This window comes from Emys orbicularis, chromosome 16 (assembly GCF_028017835.1).
Source record: "Emys orbicularis isolate rEmyOrb1 chromosome 16, rEmyOrb1.hap1, whole genome shotgun sequence".
NCBI classification, from domain to species: domain Eukaryota; kingdom Metazoa; phylum Chordata; order Testudines; family Emydidae; genus Emys; species Emys orbicularis.
The window spans coordinates 2781943-2802803 of NC_088698.1; the positions used below are offsets into that span (position 1 = coordinate 2781943).

The following is a 20861-nucleotide window of genomic DNA, read 5'->3' on the forward strand; positions in this document are numbered from 1 at the left end:
TGATCATCTCCTAAATGGATTGCTACCTCTCTTTCAGTGAGGGTAAATACTTGTATATTTATGGAAATACCAGATGAAAATCCAGCCATACAACATGGGGATTCAGTGGCACTTTTTCTATACATAAGGAAGAGCCATACCGCATACTGATCACTAAGCAAAGTATCTGTAAAAAAGCTCATCCTTTACAAATAATCAGCTGATTTATTTCCCACTGACCTCCTACATAAGGGAATTTTGGTCTGGTTTCTTGCCATGGCTGGATGTATACCATTCAAGTGCCATGAGAAACTGTAGCCAAAATTGGGTGGCTGATGCAATGGAAGTCTTTTTGGGGAATAATTTGAGATCATCTGTGCAAAAACAGATATCCAACTGCAGGTGCACATTAGATTTTACATCTTTTATGCAATTATATGGGCAATGACCTAAGCTGATCCTGGAAACAGCTAGAGACACAAAATGCACATTTGTACAGGACTAGAAAGGAAAAAACTACAAATTCACAGGCTATGGGTGGTGGAGTAGAGGAAAGGAAAAGAAAAGTAAAGCTAGTATATGCCTCTATGGTAGTTATTTCAGTATTGCTTGAAGTTAGATGCCTGGTATATCTGAATAGCCATGGACATGCTGCTTAAATACCCTCTTCTTTCATGAAGGGAAGGATAAGCATCCAAATGAATCTTTGCAAATTTAAAAAAGCCAGCCCAACTATTTGATTAATTAAGAAAGTAGAAGGAATGAATTAAGACTCTGAAATACAGAGGGTGAATGCCCCTGAACTTTTTATATAGGCAGGGAAGAAATAAGGCAGAGAATCCTTTGCGGACAAGCAATGTGAATGACTGCCTTCACTTGTGGAGGAAGAACAAGTGAGAAATCCTTCTTTTCAGCATGCTCAGGTAATATTCTGAACAGTATTTAAAATTACCTAAATCAAGATCTGGTCCTTCTTCCATGGGTCCTGACAGTCAGGGAAAAAAATCATATAAAGTTTTGTTAGTGCACGTCTTGCAGGCTGAAAACCGACACACACAAATCTATCTACTTACAACCACCATATGATGGTGTTGGTTAAACTCAAATTGACCTGCATTGCAAAAATTTTAGCAATGCACCTTTTTACGGCTTTTTTGTGATCAGTTTGCTACTTTTAGCAGCCTTTAAAACCATTAACCATTATTACACTTCTTTAGCTTTATTGGGCCAATCAGTGTATATTTATAAGAAAAGTTACTTTTTTCTTTATTAAATCCAAACAAAATTAAATTTATTCTCCCCAAATTACAAAAGTAGTTTCTCAATACTTCAAGTTACCCTTTGTTTTGTAACCATAGGTTAACCTTATACCCCTAGGCATTGCCGGCAGTACCCATTAAAGTCTTGTTGCATATGTCATTTTTAACCACTTATGAAACTAATACAAATTATATATATTTTTTTTCTAAAAACTGACTGATTTTTTTTTTTTTTAACACTATCCATTGTAATGCTCAAAAACTTACCACCAGGCTTATTGAAGCCACCTCGCTCTCCAGCGCTGCTGGGGGGATAAACGAAGAAATGAAGGCCTTTCCCTTTAAAAAGCCAGTACCGCTCTGAGCCTCTGGGGCTCACTGGGAAGAATGGCACTGGCTAAACATCTCCAAACAATGCATCTGTCTGTCTCTCTCTCATCTCGTCACTATGCCTTTCTTCAGGGCAGCTTGCTCAAATTTCCTTTACGCACAACCTTGCTTGTCTGGTTTAGACACCACTTTTGCTGCTGTACCCTTTCATTACTTGTATTGGTATTAACAGTACAATACTTGGCAAAAACATTTAGAGATTTTCAAATTGTGTTTGATTAAAAAAAAAAAAGATAAGTCACCTATAGGTCAACTCCCTCCCCTTTGTGTGTACATAAAGGTGCACCCTCAGCCTCTTGCAGCAGGAGAGCAAAATGAGTTCCTGGGTCCCTAACATTAACAGTTAAAAAGGCAGGAGACAACCATATGTAATACCTAGAACACAGTTCAGATGACATTTCCACTAAAACCTTAGTATAACGCCATACATTCAGGTCACTACTGGATTTAACAGTCTCTGTGGAAGGAGAACTTACAGAATATATCAGGGCTCAAAGGCCTGGGGGTGCAGCTTTGTGGACACAAACCAGAAATTAAGATTTTAATGTGTGCCAATGCAAAAATCACAGCCTCTAGCTTTTAATACAAAAGCACAGGCTAGGCTATTAGTTTTCAATTGCTTCCAAGTGCTGGTTAATTAGGAAAATGCCACCTGAAAAGGGTTTTATGGGTGGGGGGGGGGGGTGTTGTTTTGAGGAAGGGAAGAGAGGAGGGAGAGAGCCATCTATTTGCTAGCCAGTATTGCACCTTTAATCTCTAAAAAGGTTTTAAATACACAATTCCAAGCTGTTGCATGCAGCTTTGCTTCCTTTTTTTTTTTTTTTTTTTTTAAAGTACACACCATATATGTAATGTCTCTCTTTTTAAACACATACGTTTACACTTTTTAATGTTACACAATTCTAAAGTATTATACCAGTATGCAGTTACCAAAGTTACAGAAGGATTCCATTTATACAATGAATACATTTGGTTAAAAATATTCTATGTATATTTTTCCTCTCCATATGGACACCGTGTCTAGTCCCACTTTTCATTATGCTGCCGGCTGAGTACTGAGTACGGGTACTTTTTAAGTATTGAAGTGTATACAAGGCTCTCACTTTGTAACCTGTAGCATATAAATGCGACAAAGCATGTTAAAAAGTTTCCATGTTTAACAGCCAATGAAAATATAAAATAATTGAGTCAATGAAAAAGGGCATGTTAATAACATTGAGCTCCTTACCTGCAGGAGACACTGAAATCCATCACCACACCATGATAAAAGGGCCGAGTTCCCCTACCCTGCCCCCGGGTGTTCAACCTACTGCTTCATGGGAAGGCCACCTTTTCTATGGACAGTAGAAAAACTACATCCAAAAAGCTGGCGGCCTCTTTAATAGACTGTCAGCTGGAAATCACTACAGAAGTAATTTATTCTTTGATTACAGGTGTGAAATTAGAGAAAAAAATTGTGAATCTTTTGCAGTGAACAGCACCAAAATGGCTAGAAGTTTTAAGACGTGATGATAGTAATTTCAAGTGTCTACATCTACTTTAAAAACATTAGAAATAAATACATTATGGGTGAAATCTTTATATAGAACAATGGAACCCTATTCCATTCAAGCCAATTTATTAAATCAGTAATGTTTCCATGTGAACAAGTATTTATCTTTAAAATATAAGTTCCAGGTAGTTGTATTTCTCCAATAAAGATTTCAGGCCATTTGGATTCATTTTAGCTGAGCTATGCAGAATGACAGAGTAACTTCTCCAATTTCTAGGTGAAATGGGGTTCTAAAACAAGTCGCCAATAAATGCTGCACATTTATTTAAGGCTGTTGACTCACTTGCCCAGCCATACAAATATATGGGGTAACATTTTACCGAGGTTGTTCTGATGTTTTGCACGTCAATCTCCGCATTTCTAATCCACATGAATGAAACACTCTGCATAGCTTTAAACGAAGTTTCATAGGGATTGAACACACACAAAGCTAAACCTTCCTTATATTAGCCTTCATAATTAGTCCATCATCCTCACCTTTATTAAAACAGACACCAGAGACAGGGAGCTATAAACTACTGATCTGAACAAATAGGTTTACTAAACCAGATTATGCCATCAGTTAAAATGACCAAACTGATTTAGACCACCTGAAAGCTCCAATGGGGAGCAGGCCTGGAAGTCAAGTCAGATCTTTGTGTGTTCTTGGGGCTTTTCTTCACACTCCAACCAAGCCACTCTAGAGCCGCGGCTTCAACAACAGTAAACTGACCCATACATTCACATATGACAGTAGCTCCAAGTGCTACTTCTAGTGCAAACAGAGGCTGAGGGGAAACATTGTATAAAACAGCTGACATTAGGCTTCTGCCATGTACATACCTGAAACATCAAGACCCCCAATAGCAAGGCAAAGAAAGTGAAACCTGGATCTCCTGGAAGGTTTGTGTGTGTTCTATCCAAAGTTATTGTTAAACCCCACAGAGGATTTCACCTCTGAATAACCATGAAGGGAGCTGAAAGTTCTGTATTTCATAAAACCCTTAATTCCCCCAAACCCAACAAACTGCAGGAAAAAAAAACAGATCCTGCCCCTACTTCCCCTAGGAGGACATTTCCATGGACTAGAAACAATCTCACTATTAATAAATATTCTCCATGGAAGTGTGGTTTGAAATGTCATCTTTCAGCCGCTCCTTCCATTTCAAATCCTATGGATAAAACAGAATTAGGTAAAAGGAGAAAAGATTTGCTCTTACCCCATTCCACCGCGTCCTCCTCCCCGCCCACCTCTGCTCATGCCTCCACGATCAAATCCTCCTCTTCCCCTTCCCCGGTTATCAGGGCCACTCATGCTCCGACTTTCTCCTGGGCCAGAAAAGCCTCCAGATTCCTGTCCATATCCACCCATGTTGCTGGTATGGTCCTGACGAAATGAACCTGAGGAGAGTTTGTATTGTAGATATTAAAGCAGAAGTAGATAAAGTCAGACTCATTCTGAAGTGCCTGTTCCGATTACAGTAACTCCTCACTTAAAGTTGTCCCGGTTAACACTGTTACGTTGCTGATCAATTAGAGAACATGCTCGTTTAAAGTTGCGCAGTGCTCCCTTATAACATTGTTTGGCAGCCGCCTGCTTTGTCCACTGCTTGCAGAAAGAGCAGCCCATTGGAGCTAGTGGTGGGGACTTGGAAGCAGGGTGGACCGGCAGCTCCCTGCTCCTCTGTGCGGCAGCCGCCCAGCAGGCTATCAATTGCCAGGCAGTTCAGCTGTCCCTCCCCCCACTGCCGTGCTGCTCCTGCCCTCTGCCTTGGAGCTGCTCCCAGGAGTCGCCTGCTTGCTGTGCAGTGGGGAGGGAGGGGAGAGGGGTGCTAATGTCAGGATGTCCCCCTCCCCCCACTCCTGCCCCTCGCTACTTTACTCCATTTCCAGTGTGTGTTGGGGGGGGGGGGGGAGGAGGAGAGAGACAGACACTACAGGGCTCAGGATAGAGGGAGCTTGCTGGCAGCAGCTGCTGTCTCAACTTGCTGATCTACTTAAAAAGGCAATGTACTTATAGTGGGGTCAGCGTACTTAAAGGGGCAATGCGTGTCTCTCTCTGCCATGCTGTCGCCCCTCCCTCCATTCCTGCTGCCTTGTAGAATGTGAGGCTACATTAACAACGTGTTAACCCTTGAGGGTTTAGCTGAGTGCTAGTTCATCATTTAGCAGTAAGGCATTCCATGGGAAATATCCCACCCTCTTCCACTCTCTGACTTCACCACCTCAGCCAAGCTCCACAATCATTGCTGTGTACAGTATTAAATTGTTTGTTTAAAACAAAAAATTCTTATGGGGAAATTGGATTTGCTTACATAGTTTTGCTTAAAGTAGCATTTTTCAGGAACGTAACTACAACGTTAAACGAGGAGTTACTGTACCTCTCTGCACCTGCCTTCAGTACCATGAACTTTAGCAATACTGTGAACTAACAGTTTGACATGGGTCTTAATACAATGGCTCTACTGAAAGCAGGATGCATAGCACTCGACTTGCGGTCAAACTTAAAACTATACCCACCCACAGTCAGTAAAAGTCTACAGAACTATTAGCTGGCAGATCAACTGCTGGTTGGAAAATACTCAAAATGCTAAACGAGCGAAAGCCTCCTTCAGAGATTTACTAGTATATCTTATTTGATAAACACTACTGAGATAGTACAATCATTACAGCTCGCCGCCTTCCATGAGCTTCGTTACACAAACTCACTCTGCTGTCCATAACTGCTGCTCTGCTGACTGTATTGGCTTGGGGCCTGGCTGTAGGATCCAGTCGGGGGAGGATAACTAGTAGGTGGCTGCTGGCCATAGCTGCTTTGCTGGCCATAGCTAGTCTGTTGTCCATAGGTACTTGGCTGCCCATAGGTGCTTTGCTGAGAGTAACTGCTCTGATCGTAACTACTTGGCTGTGTAGAAGAATAGCTGAAAGACATAAGAATTAAGAAGTGTTTCTAGATGGAAGATAAATCAAGCCCCCTGGAAACACGCATTAGGCTGCAGTGGTATTTAACTAGACAGTAAAGCAAGTCAGACAACGTGTATTAACACAAGTCATTTAAAATGTGAGGTCATTCTATGGAGGCTGATTTGCAGGCACAGAAACAAAATAAGAAGGGTTGCTAAAAACAAAAACACTGATCTAGTTCTTCATAGCGCTAAAAAGAGAACTATGCCATGGAAATCATCACTAGTTTCCAAGTGGGAAATCTGCACCCCTTGGGACGTTGCACTTTAAATACTTTAAAACAAACAGAGTCAGTGAATGATTGATATCTGTCATCTAGAATTCCAAAGCCACTGAAGACTATGAAATACCAGCTGGTAATATGGTTTGTTTGTAACTTGTTTCCCTGGCTTCTTATAAATCAAAAGCAATCTAATTCACTTTATTTCCAATCCACTTTATTTATTTCTGCTTGGCATGTGTAGGCTTTTCAGACATGCTTGAGAATTTCAAAAGCAACACTTGTCTGTTCTACGTTTCAGGATGAACAATTCACCTTGTGAATTCATGATTCATGACTTGTGCGGAAGCAGCATTTTTATAAGTTAACACTGAAGAGGAATACAGAGAGCCTGAAACATATCCTCTCTTTAGGACCCAAAGTTTTAGGAGGTAATGACATGTAATTAAAAAGTGGCTTTCACACTTAAGAGTTAAAAGTGAATATTTTTATATAAAACATTTTTCTTTAGTCACTTTTGCCTTTTGTTGTTATTATAGATATCTATCCTTTGATTAGAACTTATTTAATCACAGCCCTGTATTCTTTCCTCTTTGACCCTGCAGTGAAGAGAAGACTGGTTAGATGCAAGTAAGCTTGTTTATGAAAATATCTGATAATCTGCAAGCATGGCAAGAAGCCTTATAAAGAACAAATGCTTAAAATCCAAAATATTTAAAGTTTTCACACACTAGGAAAGTCCCTTTTAAAAAGGCAACAGCACTTTTATCCAAGCAAACAAATTTTAATGCTTCACCACCACCTTCGCCAACCCTAATTTTTTGAAAGAATTACCTCGTTGGAGGATAGGATGGAGGAGCAGTGACAGGCTGCATAGGGTAACTTCCAGGCACCTGAGGATAACTGTAGTTACTTTGTCCGTATCCTAAGGTGGGCTGACTGTAACCTGTGGTACTCGACTGAGGCTGGCTAGTCTCCGCTGGCTTGCTGCTATCCTGGGGTCTAAAAGCAAAGTTCAGCAATGAGGCGTCATCTTGTACCAAACTCCCCTCCACCTCAATTCTCCTTGCAACAGGTAATGATAATCCAAAGCACACCCAGTAGAAGACATATTAGTTTATGGAATTTATGACCTAAAGTTGCAATTATGTAGACCAATGCATTTTAATTTCAAACCAATATCAGTTTCATCACTATGAAAGCATATAGAATTCACTGGATAAATTCAAGACTTTTTACATTCTGATTGACAATGTATACATTCTCCCACTACTAGAGAAATCACTGGCTACCTCATTAACAATAATTAAAAATACAATTTTGCTACAGCTTCCATTTACCTTATTATTCAGGTGCAATCTCAAATCTAAAGCACATAATTTAGAATTAGACGGACTCCAGCATGGCCCCGGTGATACCAGTCAGCTCTGTTTTTGGGAACCAGGGCGTAGTGTCTGGCCTGTCTGACTCATGAGGGACCCCCCCCCCCCCCGGTCTCTGCTTGAACCAAGACCGTTGAGAGACACACCTAGACCCCTCCTGACAAGGGTGACAAGATTAAGACATCTCCATTTGCATACAGAATGGAGAGCAGAGAACCGCACTGATCTTTGGGACCAGAAAAGCAGGGAAGCACTGCATCATGGGAATCTCTGCTCCAGATGTTAATGAACCTACACCTGCCCATACCCAGCTCAGCAGTTATCAGACCAATTCTAGTAATGAATCCTTGATTGATATCCAAAATACTGAAGCAGCATAGTTGCATTGTGAGCTCCCTGGAAGAAAACACCACCCATAGCTAAGAGTGATCAGCTCCTATTGTCTAGCTGAAAGAAAACCCTTGAGTCATCAGTTTACCTATAAACAAATCTAGTGTTCTCCCTTGAACCATTGTTGTTTCTCTACAAAAAAACCCTACCGATGTTCAAGTAAGGCCTTGGCTACACTCGCGGATTCACAGCGCTGCCGCGGCAGCGCTGTGAAGCGCGAGTGTAGTCGCGCCGCCAGCGCTGCGAGAGCTCTCTCGCAGCGCTGCAAGTACTCCACCTCTCCGAGGGGAATAGCTTGCAGCGCTGCGAGGGAGCGTGCAGCGCTGCAGGCGCTGATTACACTGGCGCTTTACAGCGCTGCACTCGCTGCACTCAGGGGGGGTGTTTTTTCACACCCCTGAGCGCAGCAAGTGCAGCGCTGTGAATTGCCAGTGTAGCCAAGGCCTAAGTGTTCTGATGCTTAGATCCAAACTATGCATCAGTTCCACTGGGACTCCATCTTCTCCTGACTGATCGTGCTGGGGACTCTGCCTGTCTCCAGCACTCAGGACCCTGAGCTACCACCATCACCTGGGAACCCCGACCAGTTCAAGCCTCATGGAGTGGGTGAGATCCCCTTCTTTTTCTCTCTCTGTTTTCCTTTCTACCTTAGGTATTAACCTTTAATAATGTATGTTATGTTGGTTTAGCCCTCCTTGTGTAGTTATTATTATTCAATAAATAACTTTTATGGTTAAGCTGGTTGCTTTCTCTCTCTCTTGCTGAACTTTACTCGTTTGTGTTTTTAGCTTCCCCCATTTACTCTACAGCAACGCTTCTTTTACCTAAGCTAAAGATCCCTGCAGCGCCCAAAAATACTGTGGGGTTTCCTCGTCAAGTAGGTTACTACCAGTACAATTGTGATGTGAGTGGGGATAAGGACGTGCTGAATCTGGGACACATAAGGGTGGCAACTTGAAAGTGCTGCTTGACCCAGTCCATTGAGCCCAGGGGCACATAAGGGGGTCAGCTTGAAAGTGCTGATTGACCCGGTCCGTTCAGACTTGGTGTGTGTGTGTGTGCGTGTGTGTGTGTGTGTTCGGTCGTTCATCCGGTTCTGGAGGAACCCAGCCCTAGTGAACCTACGTCTTGCAGGATAGCTCCATTGGGAGGGGACTTGCATAAGGGAGAAGTAGACCTCCATATGAAAACACACGACACAAGTAGAACATTGATAGAATTACAGAACACACGCCCCCGCCCACCTCCAAAGAGTAACCCGAATAAATGAGCATACCCCAAAGTAATGGGCAAATCTGGTAACACCAGACAGATCACATTCGAGAGCCAATTAACTCAGCCATTCCACTCTAGGTTTTCTTGCACTATGCTTGTCAACTTTAGTACAAAACTGGTGAACAGCTTTGCCACCTGATGGCATCAGCTTGTTTTGTATAACATTCAATCTGATTTAGAGATAACTGTTCTAAACCTCTTTTTAGTTAAAGAAAATCTTAGATTTGCTGAACATACGATTAAGCTAATAGGCCTATTATCAGCAGAGGCCAAATACACTGAAGACATTTTGTATCAAGTCATCCATGTATACCCATTCCCAAACGACATGCTAGGCAAGTGTTAATTTTCCACTATTTTTCCTATCTCACAGTTTGATAGCACTGCATCTACCGTCAGCTGCACTGTTTTGCTGGTCAGTAGAACTTCCTGTGTTAGGCAACCGCTTGATAACATTGCTGGCACCCTGTGCTGGGCGCAGAGGAAGTCATGTACACACTTTTCCTAGGCACTGTAAGAGCTATGAGATACAGCAGGAAAGCTGAAACCAAAAATGCAAAAGGAGAGGCATATGCACAGAGAGAGAGAGAGAGAGAGAGAGAGAGAGAGAGAGAGAGAGAGAGAGAGAGAGAGAGAGGGCGCCCAAGCATGTTCGGTGTTGCTCTTGGATCTGTCAAGGGCCCACCTTTCTAATCAATAGGAGAGCAGAAAGAACCTTATTTAAAAAGAAAAAATTAAATGAAACTGTGTGTATTACCTTGCAGGTGCAGATGTTGCTGGCTGCTGCCCATAGGTTGGGTAGGCAGGCTGGGTGCCATAAGCGGATTGTGCTGCATAAGAAGCCTGGGTGGTAGTAACTGTGGGTGTGGTGGTATCGTAGGCAGCTGTGCCGTACCCCTGGACGGGCTGACTATAAGCTGGGGGGGCAGTCGGGGTGGTATAACCTAGAACAAACAAAAGCTTCGTCAGATTAACTTTCAATCTAGATTTCATATTTCAGACTACTTTTATTCTTCTTCAAAGAGTTTTATCCAGAGATTACAAAAGTTACTGATTTTACTTTTACTATGCAATATAGGTAACCCGAAAACGTAAAAATTGACTTATGCCCCTTTTCTGCTTCTTCATGGCATATGAAGGCCTGGAAATTTGTTTCCCCCAAACAGCATTTTTGCTTTAACATTAGAAATTCCAGTCTAGTCTTCCAGGTCCAACTAATGACTAGAGAAATATTACGTCACCGAGAACAAAAAAGCTGATTGACCAAGGGGAGCTCCTTCTCAGTCAGACTAAAGATTGATTGTTTACTATTTAACTTCAAAAACTAATTTAAAAAACATACAATACAGGCGGAGACCTGTAGAAAATACTCCAAAACAGGGAAGAGTCAGAGAACATTCTTGTTATTTCTAAAGTAAAAAAACCAAGCAATTACAGAAACTTTTAGCTAAGTCACACCCATGTTAGGCCTTAATACAGCACAAAGAAAAGGCATAAGGCTAACTTTTAAGATGATCTTTACAGGTTACCATTAAAGCACTATGTACTTGCAATCATTAGTAATTCTTGAAATGTAAAGAATGAACTTTAAGTTTGCACTTACATAAGAACGGCCATACTGGGTCAGACCAATGGTCCATCTAGCCCAGTATCCTGTCTTCCAACAGTGGCCAATGCCAGATGCTTCAGAGGGAATGAACAGAACAGGGCAATTATCGAGTGATCCATCCCCTGTCATCCAGTCCCAGCATCTGGCAGTCAGAGGCTTAGGGACACCCAGAGCATGGAGTTGCACCCTGACCATCTTGGCTAATAGCTATTGATGGACCTATCCTACGTGACCTTATCTAACTCTTTTTTGAACCCAGTTACACTTTTGGCCTTCACAGCAAGGAATTTCGCAGGTTGACTGCATTGTGTGGAGAAGTACTTCCTTTTGCGTGATTTAAACCTGCTGCCTATTAATTTCAATGGGTGACCCTGGTTCTTGAGTTATGTAAAGGGGCTAATAACACTTCCTTATTCACTTTCTCCATACCATTCATGATTTTATAACCTTCTATCATATCCCCCCTCAGCCATCTCTTTTCCAAGTTGAACAGTCCGTCTTTTTAATCTCTCCTCATATGAACACTGTTCCATGCCCCTAATCATTTACGTTGTCCTTTTCATACCTTTTCCAATTCTAATATATCTTTTTTGAGATGGGGTGAATTGTATGCAGTATTCAAGGAGTGGGGTACCAGGATTTATATCATGGCATTATGATATTTACTGTCTTATTATTATTTATCCTTTCCTAATGGTTCCTAACATTCTGTTAACTTCTTTGACTGCCGGTGTACAGTAAGCAGATATTTTCAGAGAACTATCCACAATGACTCCAAGATCTCTTTCTTTAGTAACAGCTAATTTAGATACCATCATTTTGTATGTATAGTTGTGCTTTTGTCTTCCATTGTGCATTACTTTGCATTTATCGACACTGAATTTCATCTGCCATTTTGTTGTCCAGTCACCCAGTTTTGTGAGATCCTTTCGTAATGCTTCACAGTCTGCTTTGGACTTAACTATCTTGAGAAATTTAGCATCATTTGCAAAACTTGTCACCTCACTGTTTACCTCTTTTTCTGGATCACTTATGAATATGTTGAACAGCATACTCTACTAAGTTAGAGAAGAGGTATTTCAATAAAGAAACATACCAAGAAGTCAAATTGTTTCTGCTGTTTTAATATGCCATTGGTTAAATGAAAACCATAGCAATTTAATATGCCACAGGTAAAAATATTCAGTAGTTAATATAAACAAATTGTTGACACTTCTTTTAGAAATATCTATCATTGCTCCTATCTCCAGTTAGCGAGTGGGAGATGTTCTTTACTGGTATTTTCCAGCAGCTCAGTTTGATTTTGCAAAAGGGCATTGATAACTAGCATTGAGGACAGAGTAACAGGAAAACATCATCTCAGTCCTTATTTTCATCAGTTAAGATAACAGCTTCTTTTTTACTTGTTAATTTTATTATAATTAAGAAACTTGTAATCACAAAGAAGAATACATCACATGTAGTGTTCAGACTAACTACACTGGAGTTTTCCTTTCCACTGCCTGATTTTCAGAAGAGAATCTCCAGTACTGTAGTGTTTACTAGTCAGCATCTTTTCCTTTCATCCTCAGTGTCTTCAAAATGCACAAGGCTGCTTTCACTACTCATTGTGCTATGTAGGTGACCTGTCAACAAAATCCAGACTTTTTCTAACTGGTTAATGAAGCAGTATTTAAACTGAGCAGAGGAAACTACCTCATAGCACATGCCAAAGCAGCTACACTGGTAAACTATAAAACCAACTTCAGTTCAACATTCTGAGTAGTAACCCAGCACACGTGTAATAATTCTTTAAGTGTTCCTCATGAATCCCAACATTTTAAATTGCACTTGTTACAATTCAGCCAAGCTAGAAAAGCCAAAGTGCAAGTAGGTATTTATTCTCCCTTCCTATAGGAAGGCTATATCAACAGTATTTGCTTTTCATAATATTCTGGGTACTCATTTCTGTCTAGAGTGCAAATCCCTGTTCTGAAGCCTAAGCGTGCTAGTGAGGAAAAAAGGTGAATGGGATGGTGCTGAATGGTGTAAAATGAGCACAGTTTTTTGTGTTCAGCAAATTGAAACAGTTCAAACACTCAAAAAAACAAACATGAGCCACAAAAGCATTCCACAAAGACTGGCTGATACCTAAAGTTAGATGAACCCCAATTCCAAACAACTAAGCCCCGAGCACTCATTGACAACATCAGGTTTTTGCAGTAAGTCAGTTCCCAGTGGTCAGAGGTAAACTTCACAGCAAACTAATGCACTTGGGTCCCAATCCTGTACTCAAAGAGAACTTGTTGCAGGATCAAGGCCTTAGCTAGATCTTTCCAACTGTGGTCCCTTTCCCCTGGCACATTTGATGGTATTATTAAAACCAAATCCAAAGCAGGCAGCAAAGTTTGCACACTGCCAGATGCCACAAAGGTTGTTAACTGTCCTACAAAAAAGAACCTTGAATTTTAAGCACATGTGAACTCTAGTCTTGGCACATCGTTTGTAAAAGTGCTTTTAATATTTAAGCCTCAATAGGTAAATGGTTAGTGATTTAGGAACTCATTACTGTAAATTCTATTTTCAGCTGCACATCAGCTTAGTTTAAGATAATGTAAAACAATTAGAGCTGTATCTTTTGATGTATTAGATTCCACTTTGGGGGAACATTTAGACCAGCATCTCTCAAACTGGGGTCCGCAGGGCCCACTGATTAACTCCTCCCCCTCCCTCCCAGCGCCTCCTGTACGACCGATGTGCAGGAGGCGCTGGGAGGGAGAGGGAGGAGCGTGGACGGGGCGTGCTCAGGGTAGGGGGTGGGAAGAGGAGGGGCAGGGATGGAGTGGGGGCGGGAAGAGGTGGGGCCCTGGAGGAAGGGGTGGAGTGGGGGCAGGGCCTGGGGCTCAGCTGGGGTTTTGGGGGTCTGCAAAAATCAAATTGGAGGTCCTCTGGTTGCTAACGTTTGAGAACCCCTGATTTAGACCATATAACCACCCACTTACTGAACAATTTGAGAGTCTCCAACACAGACCAAAAAAAAAGAAACTTTAAGAACTTCATAATCTGCTTTAAGCAGCCCGGTAAAGCGGTTACTTAGTCAGCTCCAGTTCCTCTCTCAGGATCTAACCCCACTGATGTAAATAGCAGTTCTTTCTGCATTAGAAGGGAAGGGTTCAGTCGTCAAAGATACTCAGCTAAAGTACTGGATTGAAAAGGGTTTATTCTGAAATAGCTGGCTTCTCTTCAGGTGGTGGCAGCTTTCAAAGTTCTCTCTCATTTAAACTGCCAGCATCATAAGCTACTATGGTGTTTAACAAGTTCCTGCAGAATCCCAATACATACGGGATAGGTAAACTTCCCATAAGTGAGAACCGAGACACAGGAAATTATATTCACCATCCATAATAAATTGTTCTTCATGATGGTAGGCCATCAACTTACAGTACGGACATTTTAAATACATAATACTAAGATACAGTGGGCAAAAAGAAAGAATGGGTTTGGTTATTTGCAGAAGGTAACTCTCAATCTAGAGATCACCAAGAGGTCACCAGGGTTATGACCCTTCCTCCCAATCTTTATGCCTAGAGGGGAAAGGGAGTCCCAAAAAATTGCTTAATTGGGGTAACAATATAGATAATATTGATAACCTTTGGATTAACTCACACCTCAAATGCATACCAAGGTGCGAATCAGTGCCAGCCACACAGGACCAAATAGGCTGGGACTAAGGGGAGACTGATTGAGCCTCCCCTATGTGGGACTAAAATACGCCCCTATGCAGGCGAAGACAACCCTAGCCTGGACCACTAGCAGAAGAACCAGCTCTACTACTCGTGCAGACAGACCCCGCATCAGTGGTATTTCAAAGGGAATGAGCTTCACAGAGCAACATAAAGTTCTGAGACAACATAAAGCCTTTTAATGAATTATGAAAATAGACAATAAAAAAAGCACCATTTAAATAATTGTCTTATGCAATACAAAGTCAGCTTCTAGAGAAAATTAAGTGCAATTTTACTGGAAGTCTAAATGTGATGCTTTTTAGGGTGTTAATCTAAGTGCCCCTTACAGCACTACATGTTTTATAAAGCATGAAAACCTAGAAACTGCATAGTGAACAGTATCTTTGATGGACTTTGGATTAGGCCCCTAAGAGGTTTCAGGTTAAAACGGTACTACTATCAGTTCATCTTTGGATGGTTCTGAATCTTCTAGGAGAGGATGGCGTAGTGACTTTAGCACTCGGCACTAGGTGCATATAAGTAGCGTATATAAGCTGTTCCGCCAAAGTTAAAGACAGGGAGAGAAAATAATGGACAGGAAGGCAAACTAATGCAAATCATATTCTAAGGACCTACGCCTATGTGGTCTTCCATCTGACCATATTTTTTTTTAAGTGGCATTTTTTATTGGATGTGAGAGGAAGCAGCATAGGAAAAATATCTAATATTGTTATATAGCCCAGTAAAAGTACCTTGAGCTAAATATGGTGCAAGCAAAAAACATAATCCAGTATAGATTACTGTTCCTATAACCCCTGCACATTAAGGGCATGTCTTCACTAAAGGCTAAATCAGCAATGCTGCAACAGAAGCAGCAGCGTCGATTTAGCAGGTCTGGTGAAGACGCCGCAAGTCGATGCTGTAAATCGATCTAAGCTACATCCAATTAAATTACGTAACTTATGTAACTTAACTAGCATAACTTGGATCAATTTACCTTGTTAGTGTAGACAAGACCTTAGTGTCAGCAGAATAAATGGCAGCGATTTTTCAGCAATATTTTTGAAGTTAAAGTCTACAAATATATTCTGTTAATGATTTCTGATCTTCAACATTTAAATGGAGAACCAAGAACAAATCATCTCTAGAGCTGCGTGAGTTACAAAAACTATCAGTTCTCATTCTTCAAGGCATAAGATTACTGTCAGAAAGAAACCTTCTCCCACTTAAAAATGGCAGTAAAGAACTGCACAATTAAATACATTATGGGGTAATTTTTTCTCCACATTTTCCATTGTAAGGCATCCACCTTACCATCCATCCATCCATGCCCAGATACTAGTAGAAGCACCACCTGTATGTCCTGGATATTCCTAGGGAACCTTTAAGGAAGTTTCCATTCCACTAGAGCGTTAACTTTAATTTTAATAAAGGATGAGCCACATAAAACTGTAGCCAGGATGTCACTTGGGTGAAGAGACTACATTTTTGCATGGATACCTGGTTCAAACTGAGTGTACCAGAATATAGTCTTCAAATGATGTATCAAGTCTCTCAAGATCAGTTGTTTTTTTAAAAAAACATTAAGATATTTTTATGAACAAGACTCCAGTTTAAAAAGCGCAAGTTGAAGTAATTTACAGAGCATTTATGAAGATGTCAAGTATATGTCTGAACTGGAAACCCATAGACATAACATGGAACATGCAAAGGTGGTGATCAGAACAATCTGAACATGTCTAATCATGCTGTTTACCCTTTAGGAAATGGTAAAGACAGCTAGGTTATATTCACCTGGAACATCTTGGTACAGCTGTCACTAGATTGCTTGGAAAGTTTTATCCATAGAGCATGGCACTCAGGAGTTTGTCAATGGTACTCATTATACAGACATGGAACTTATAAATGGCACTAAATAGTAGCAAATTTTGAATAGTACTGTATGTTTAATGTGATGTTATTAGAGCTAAAACAAATGAAACACCTAAAGGGTTAACATCACACGTTTAGACAGAATGAAACAGCATTTCCCATGCAAGAGTGAGCAGGATATTCAAACCTGTACTGGTCCCTTCTACTGTGGAAAGCACAAGACAAAAAGTAGAGGGTACACTATCAGAACAGGCAAACAGTCACTTTAACCAATTTGATTTTCAAGCAACTGAAGAGATGCCCAGAGTACACATGCCCAATGAGCATGGTTACACAGCTTTTGTGTTTGATTTTTTTTTTTTTTTTTTAAACAAACTACATTCTGTAGATTAAACGGGTATGTTTACTCCTGGCATTCATCCCACCCACATCTCAGCATCGTTTTAAATCAGCATTCCCTATAAGAAAGGCTATAGGAAGACTAAAACCTTTTCTACGTCAAAGCTGCCCTGATCGATTCAATATGGTTTAGGTTCATATTTAGGTAGAAGATTTTAACTAAGCTCTTTCCCCAATAAAAACAAAGTCATGCAACAGTGTTGAGGCTCTTACCCGTTGGAGGCTGCCCATATGAAGTTGCATATGCAGTTTGCCCATATGTTGCAGTTGTCTGAGCCTGTGTGTAGTTGACATCAGTGGGTTGTCCATAAGTTCCATAACTCTGTTGCCCATAGGCCTGCTCCAAAGAAAATATATATATTTAATTCAAGCACTGAGATCAGTTTATTTCATTACATAGAGGCATATAAACAGTCATTTTGGTGACACGGAGTAAAAAGGCAGCAATGTGGAGCAACTTAAATCAATTTATTTTTGTTTTAATAACAGACTTAAATTACCGTATATACTCGATCATATGCCGATTTGTTTATAAGCTGACCGCCGCCGCCCCCCCCAAGATGGAAAAGTAAAAATGGAAAAATTTTATAACCCATTCATAAGCCGACTCTATAATTCAGGGGTCAGCAAACTTTGGCTCACGGGCCATCAGGATAAGCCGATGGTGGGCCGAGATGGTTTGTTTACCTCGAGCGTCCGCAGGCACGGAGGTAAACCTAAGTAAACAAAGTGTTCCGGCGCGCCAGCTGCTTACCCTGACAGGCTGGGACAGCAACTGGTGGGGAATTTTTTTTGGGGGGGGGGGGGTGAAGCTGGGAGTCAGGGGAGTAACCGCTGTGACCACCCCCCACATGACCCCACCCCTAGCCCCAGACTCCCACACTCTCCCCATCCTATTCCTTCCCACCTTATCTGGGGAGGATGTCTCTGACCTGGCTGGAGCTGCTCCGGCAGGCTGAGCAGTGCGGCCACAGCCTGCTCTGGGGGGCGGGGCCGAGTGGCACGGCTGCAGCCTGCCAGTCTCGGAACTGCAGCTGATTCGGAGGCTGGGGGGAGAGCAGCATGGCCAGCAGAGACTCTGGCCCCGCCTCTTCCCTTCTGGCTCTGCTGGCTGTGCTGCCTCTCCTTGTTCCCTCTGTTGGGGGGAGGGGCTGTGTCCCACCTCTCCCTCTCTATACCGTTCATAAGCCGACCCCCTTCTCTGGTGCTTCCCTTTTTTACTAAAAAAATTCGGCTTATGAACGAGTATATACGGTAGGTTGAGACTTTGTAAAGCTAATTTAAGATATTGTATCTTTAGATTAAAATTTATAATCAAGTAAATTATAAATGTTGTTTCTAAATGTCATACTGGTATCTTTATTAGAATTTTACAAACCCCACAGGCCAAACAAAATATTGAAAACTAAGCCCGTGATCCTGCAAACACAAATACATAACTTTATCCACATGCATAATCCCAGGCTTCCCACAGACTTTGACAGGTGTACTCACATATTTAAAGTTAATCATATGAATATGTGTGTATGCAGCCTGAGGAGCTAAAAACCATACTTTTTATTAAAACTTTTCTTAGCGGAATAAAATCTTTGCCACTTCAAAACAAAATTCCTTCAGTGTTAAACGTGAAATGTTACTTAGGCTTTCAAAGCATTAACAAAGTTGTTGTGAACATTTTCAAAAGTAGGAGCCTAAATCCATATTTAGGTACTCGAGGGCATGGTTTTCAAGAGCACTTAAGGAGGCTTATTACGCCAGTTGAGCTAGCCTACCTCCTGTATCATCCTGGGAAACACACAAGCTACAGAGTGATTAGCAGCACATGGTATGTCTACACTGCAGCTGGGTCTGTGCCTCTGAGCCTGGGTAGCCAGACTCAGGCTAGCTCCACTTAAACTAGCATGCTAAAAATAGCAGTATGGACATTGCAGCATGGGTGGCAGCTCAGGCTGCAGTTAGCCACCCAAGCCCAAGCTTGGCTGACCCTATAGGCATGAGGTCAGGTGACTAGTTTGAGTCACTGACCATGCTGCAACATCCACACTGCTATTTTTGCATGCTAGCTCAAGTGAGTCTGTCTACTTGGGCTGTGAGCAGTAGTGTAGATACCCACAGAGTGATTGTTCTAGTAGAGTGATTAGATTAGCAGTTGAATTGCTGTAACTGGAGCTGCTGCACCCCCACTGAATTACTAGCTGGGGCTTCAAACACTCTCCTTCACCTACCCAAGCTTAAAGCACCACATCTCTCGTGCTAGAGATTTGTGTCTGAACAAGATCTGTGTGTGGGTGAGGAGCAAAGCTCAAGTTATATCTCAAGCTAAAAATGCAGTGAAGACAAGCCTTATGTGACTTAGGACCACATGTCTCATTGACTTCAAATTGCAAACCCTAAAGGAGGATAGCCTAGTCACAGTGAAAGCATTTCAAGCTTTCTTGACTTGTGGAAAGTTCAGTAGATCAGAAGTTGAGGAAAGGCTGCAAGTGTAACATGGACTATTTGCTTATAAATTTGAGTTGTGTTGTTCTCACAGAGAGGGTCTTAGTGAGCCCTTTGTCTTTTCTTTTTCAACACAGATGAGGATTTTAAGTGTGAAACTTCTTAGAAGAAAAAAAATCTACGTAAAATCTGAAATTCTAACAATTAGAAAACTAAAGAAACAAGTACAAAACATACACTATAGCATACTGGTGGCTTGACTAATGTGAATCTGTTATTATTTAGTTATTTGGGGGAAAAGGAGTCATCTGTATGAGTACTTTATCTCAGAGTATTGGATGTCCAGAAGTTTGGACGTCCCCCCAAGCTCTTAAGCATGATTCGATCCTTCCATGAAAATAGGTAAGGCACAGTCCAATATGACGGCTCAGTGTTTGAGGCTTTCCAGATTCGTAGTGGAGTTAAGCAAGACTGTGTACTTGCCCCACTCTGTTTGGGATCTTCCTCTCCCTGCTACTGAAGCTAGCTTTTGGCTCCTCAACTAAGGGAATCTACTTGCACTCAGCGACAAAGAGTCCTGTGGCACTTTATAGACTAACAGAAGTATTGGAGCATAAGCTTTCGTAGGTGAATACCCATTTCGTCAGACGCATGAGGTGCCACAGGACTCTGTCGCTTTTTACAGATCCAGACTAACACGGCTACCCCTCTGATACTTGCACACAAGATCTGATGGAAAGCTGTTCAATCTTGCAAGACTCAGATCTAAAACCAAGACTCAGGAGGCCCTTATCCAACACCTTCTCTTTGCTGATGATGCAGCAGTGACAACCCACACAGCTCATCTTCAAAGCCTAATGGACAGTTTTTCCAAAGCCTGCCAGACTTCAGGCTTACTATAAACCTAAAAAGACTAAATGTGCCAAGGAGTTGAGGAGGCACCCTCCATCAAGATCAACAACTATGAACTTGAAGTGGTGAACGAGTTCACATACCTGGGGTCCACTATCACCATCAACCTTCCACTTGAAACAGAACTCAACATCCGAATTGGAAAAGCTGCCACAACAATGTCTAGACTGAACAAGAGGGTATGGCAAAACAACAAACTGACAGAACACACAAAGATCTGTGTGTATCATGTGTGTGTTATCAGCACATTTTTGTATGGAAGTGAGACATGGACCTTATACTCTCTTCAGGAAGAGGCTGTACAGCTTTCATATGCATTGCCTTCGTCGAATCTTTGGAATCTTCTGGAGGGACAGAGTCACCAACACTGAGGTGCTCAAACGGGCCAGCATACCTAGCATGCAAACACTTCCCAAACAAATAGAGACACTTCCGCTGGCTTGGGCATGTGTGCAGAATTAATGATGGGCACATCCCAAAGGACACCCTCTACAGCAAATTGGCATTAGGAAAAAGACCCAAAGGACATCCAAAAT

General features: G+C 41.6%; 1 protein-coding gene across 5 annotated transcripts in view; it reads right to left on the reverse strand.

Moving 5' to 3' along the window:
• The window catches only part of EWSR1 (EWS RNA binding protein 1), a 40885-nt gene that overhangs the window by 9400 nt on the left and 10624 nt on the right, over positions 1-20861 (reverse strand). The window contains exons 4-10 of one of the 5 annotated variants that reach the window (XM_065417500.1): positions 17188-17311; positions 10148-10334; positions 7178-7345; positions 5869-6080; positions 4380-4560; positions 1506-1540; positions 932-964 (exon numbers count right to left, since the gene is read on the reverse strand). In XM_065417500.1, coding sequence (XP_065273572.1) covers positions 932-964; positions 1506-1540; positions 4380-4560; positions 5869-6080; positions 7178-7345; positions 10148-10334; positions 17188-17311 — 940 coding nt within the window. Of the gene's footprint in view, positions 1-931; positions 965-1505; positions 1544-4379; positions 4561-5868; positions 6081-7177; positions 7346-10147; positions 10335-17187; positions 17315-20861 lie in introns of all 5 variants that reach the window. The other 4 variants (XM_065417498.1, XM_065417499.1, XM_065417497.1 and 1 more) reach the window with 4 other exon arrangements.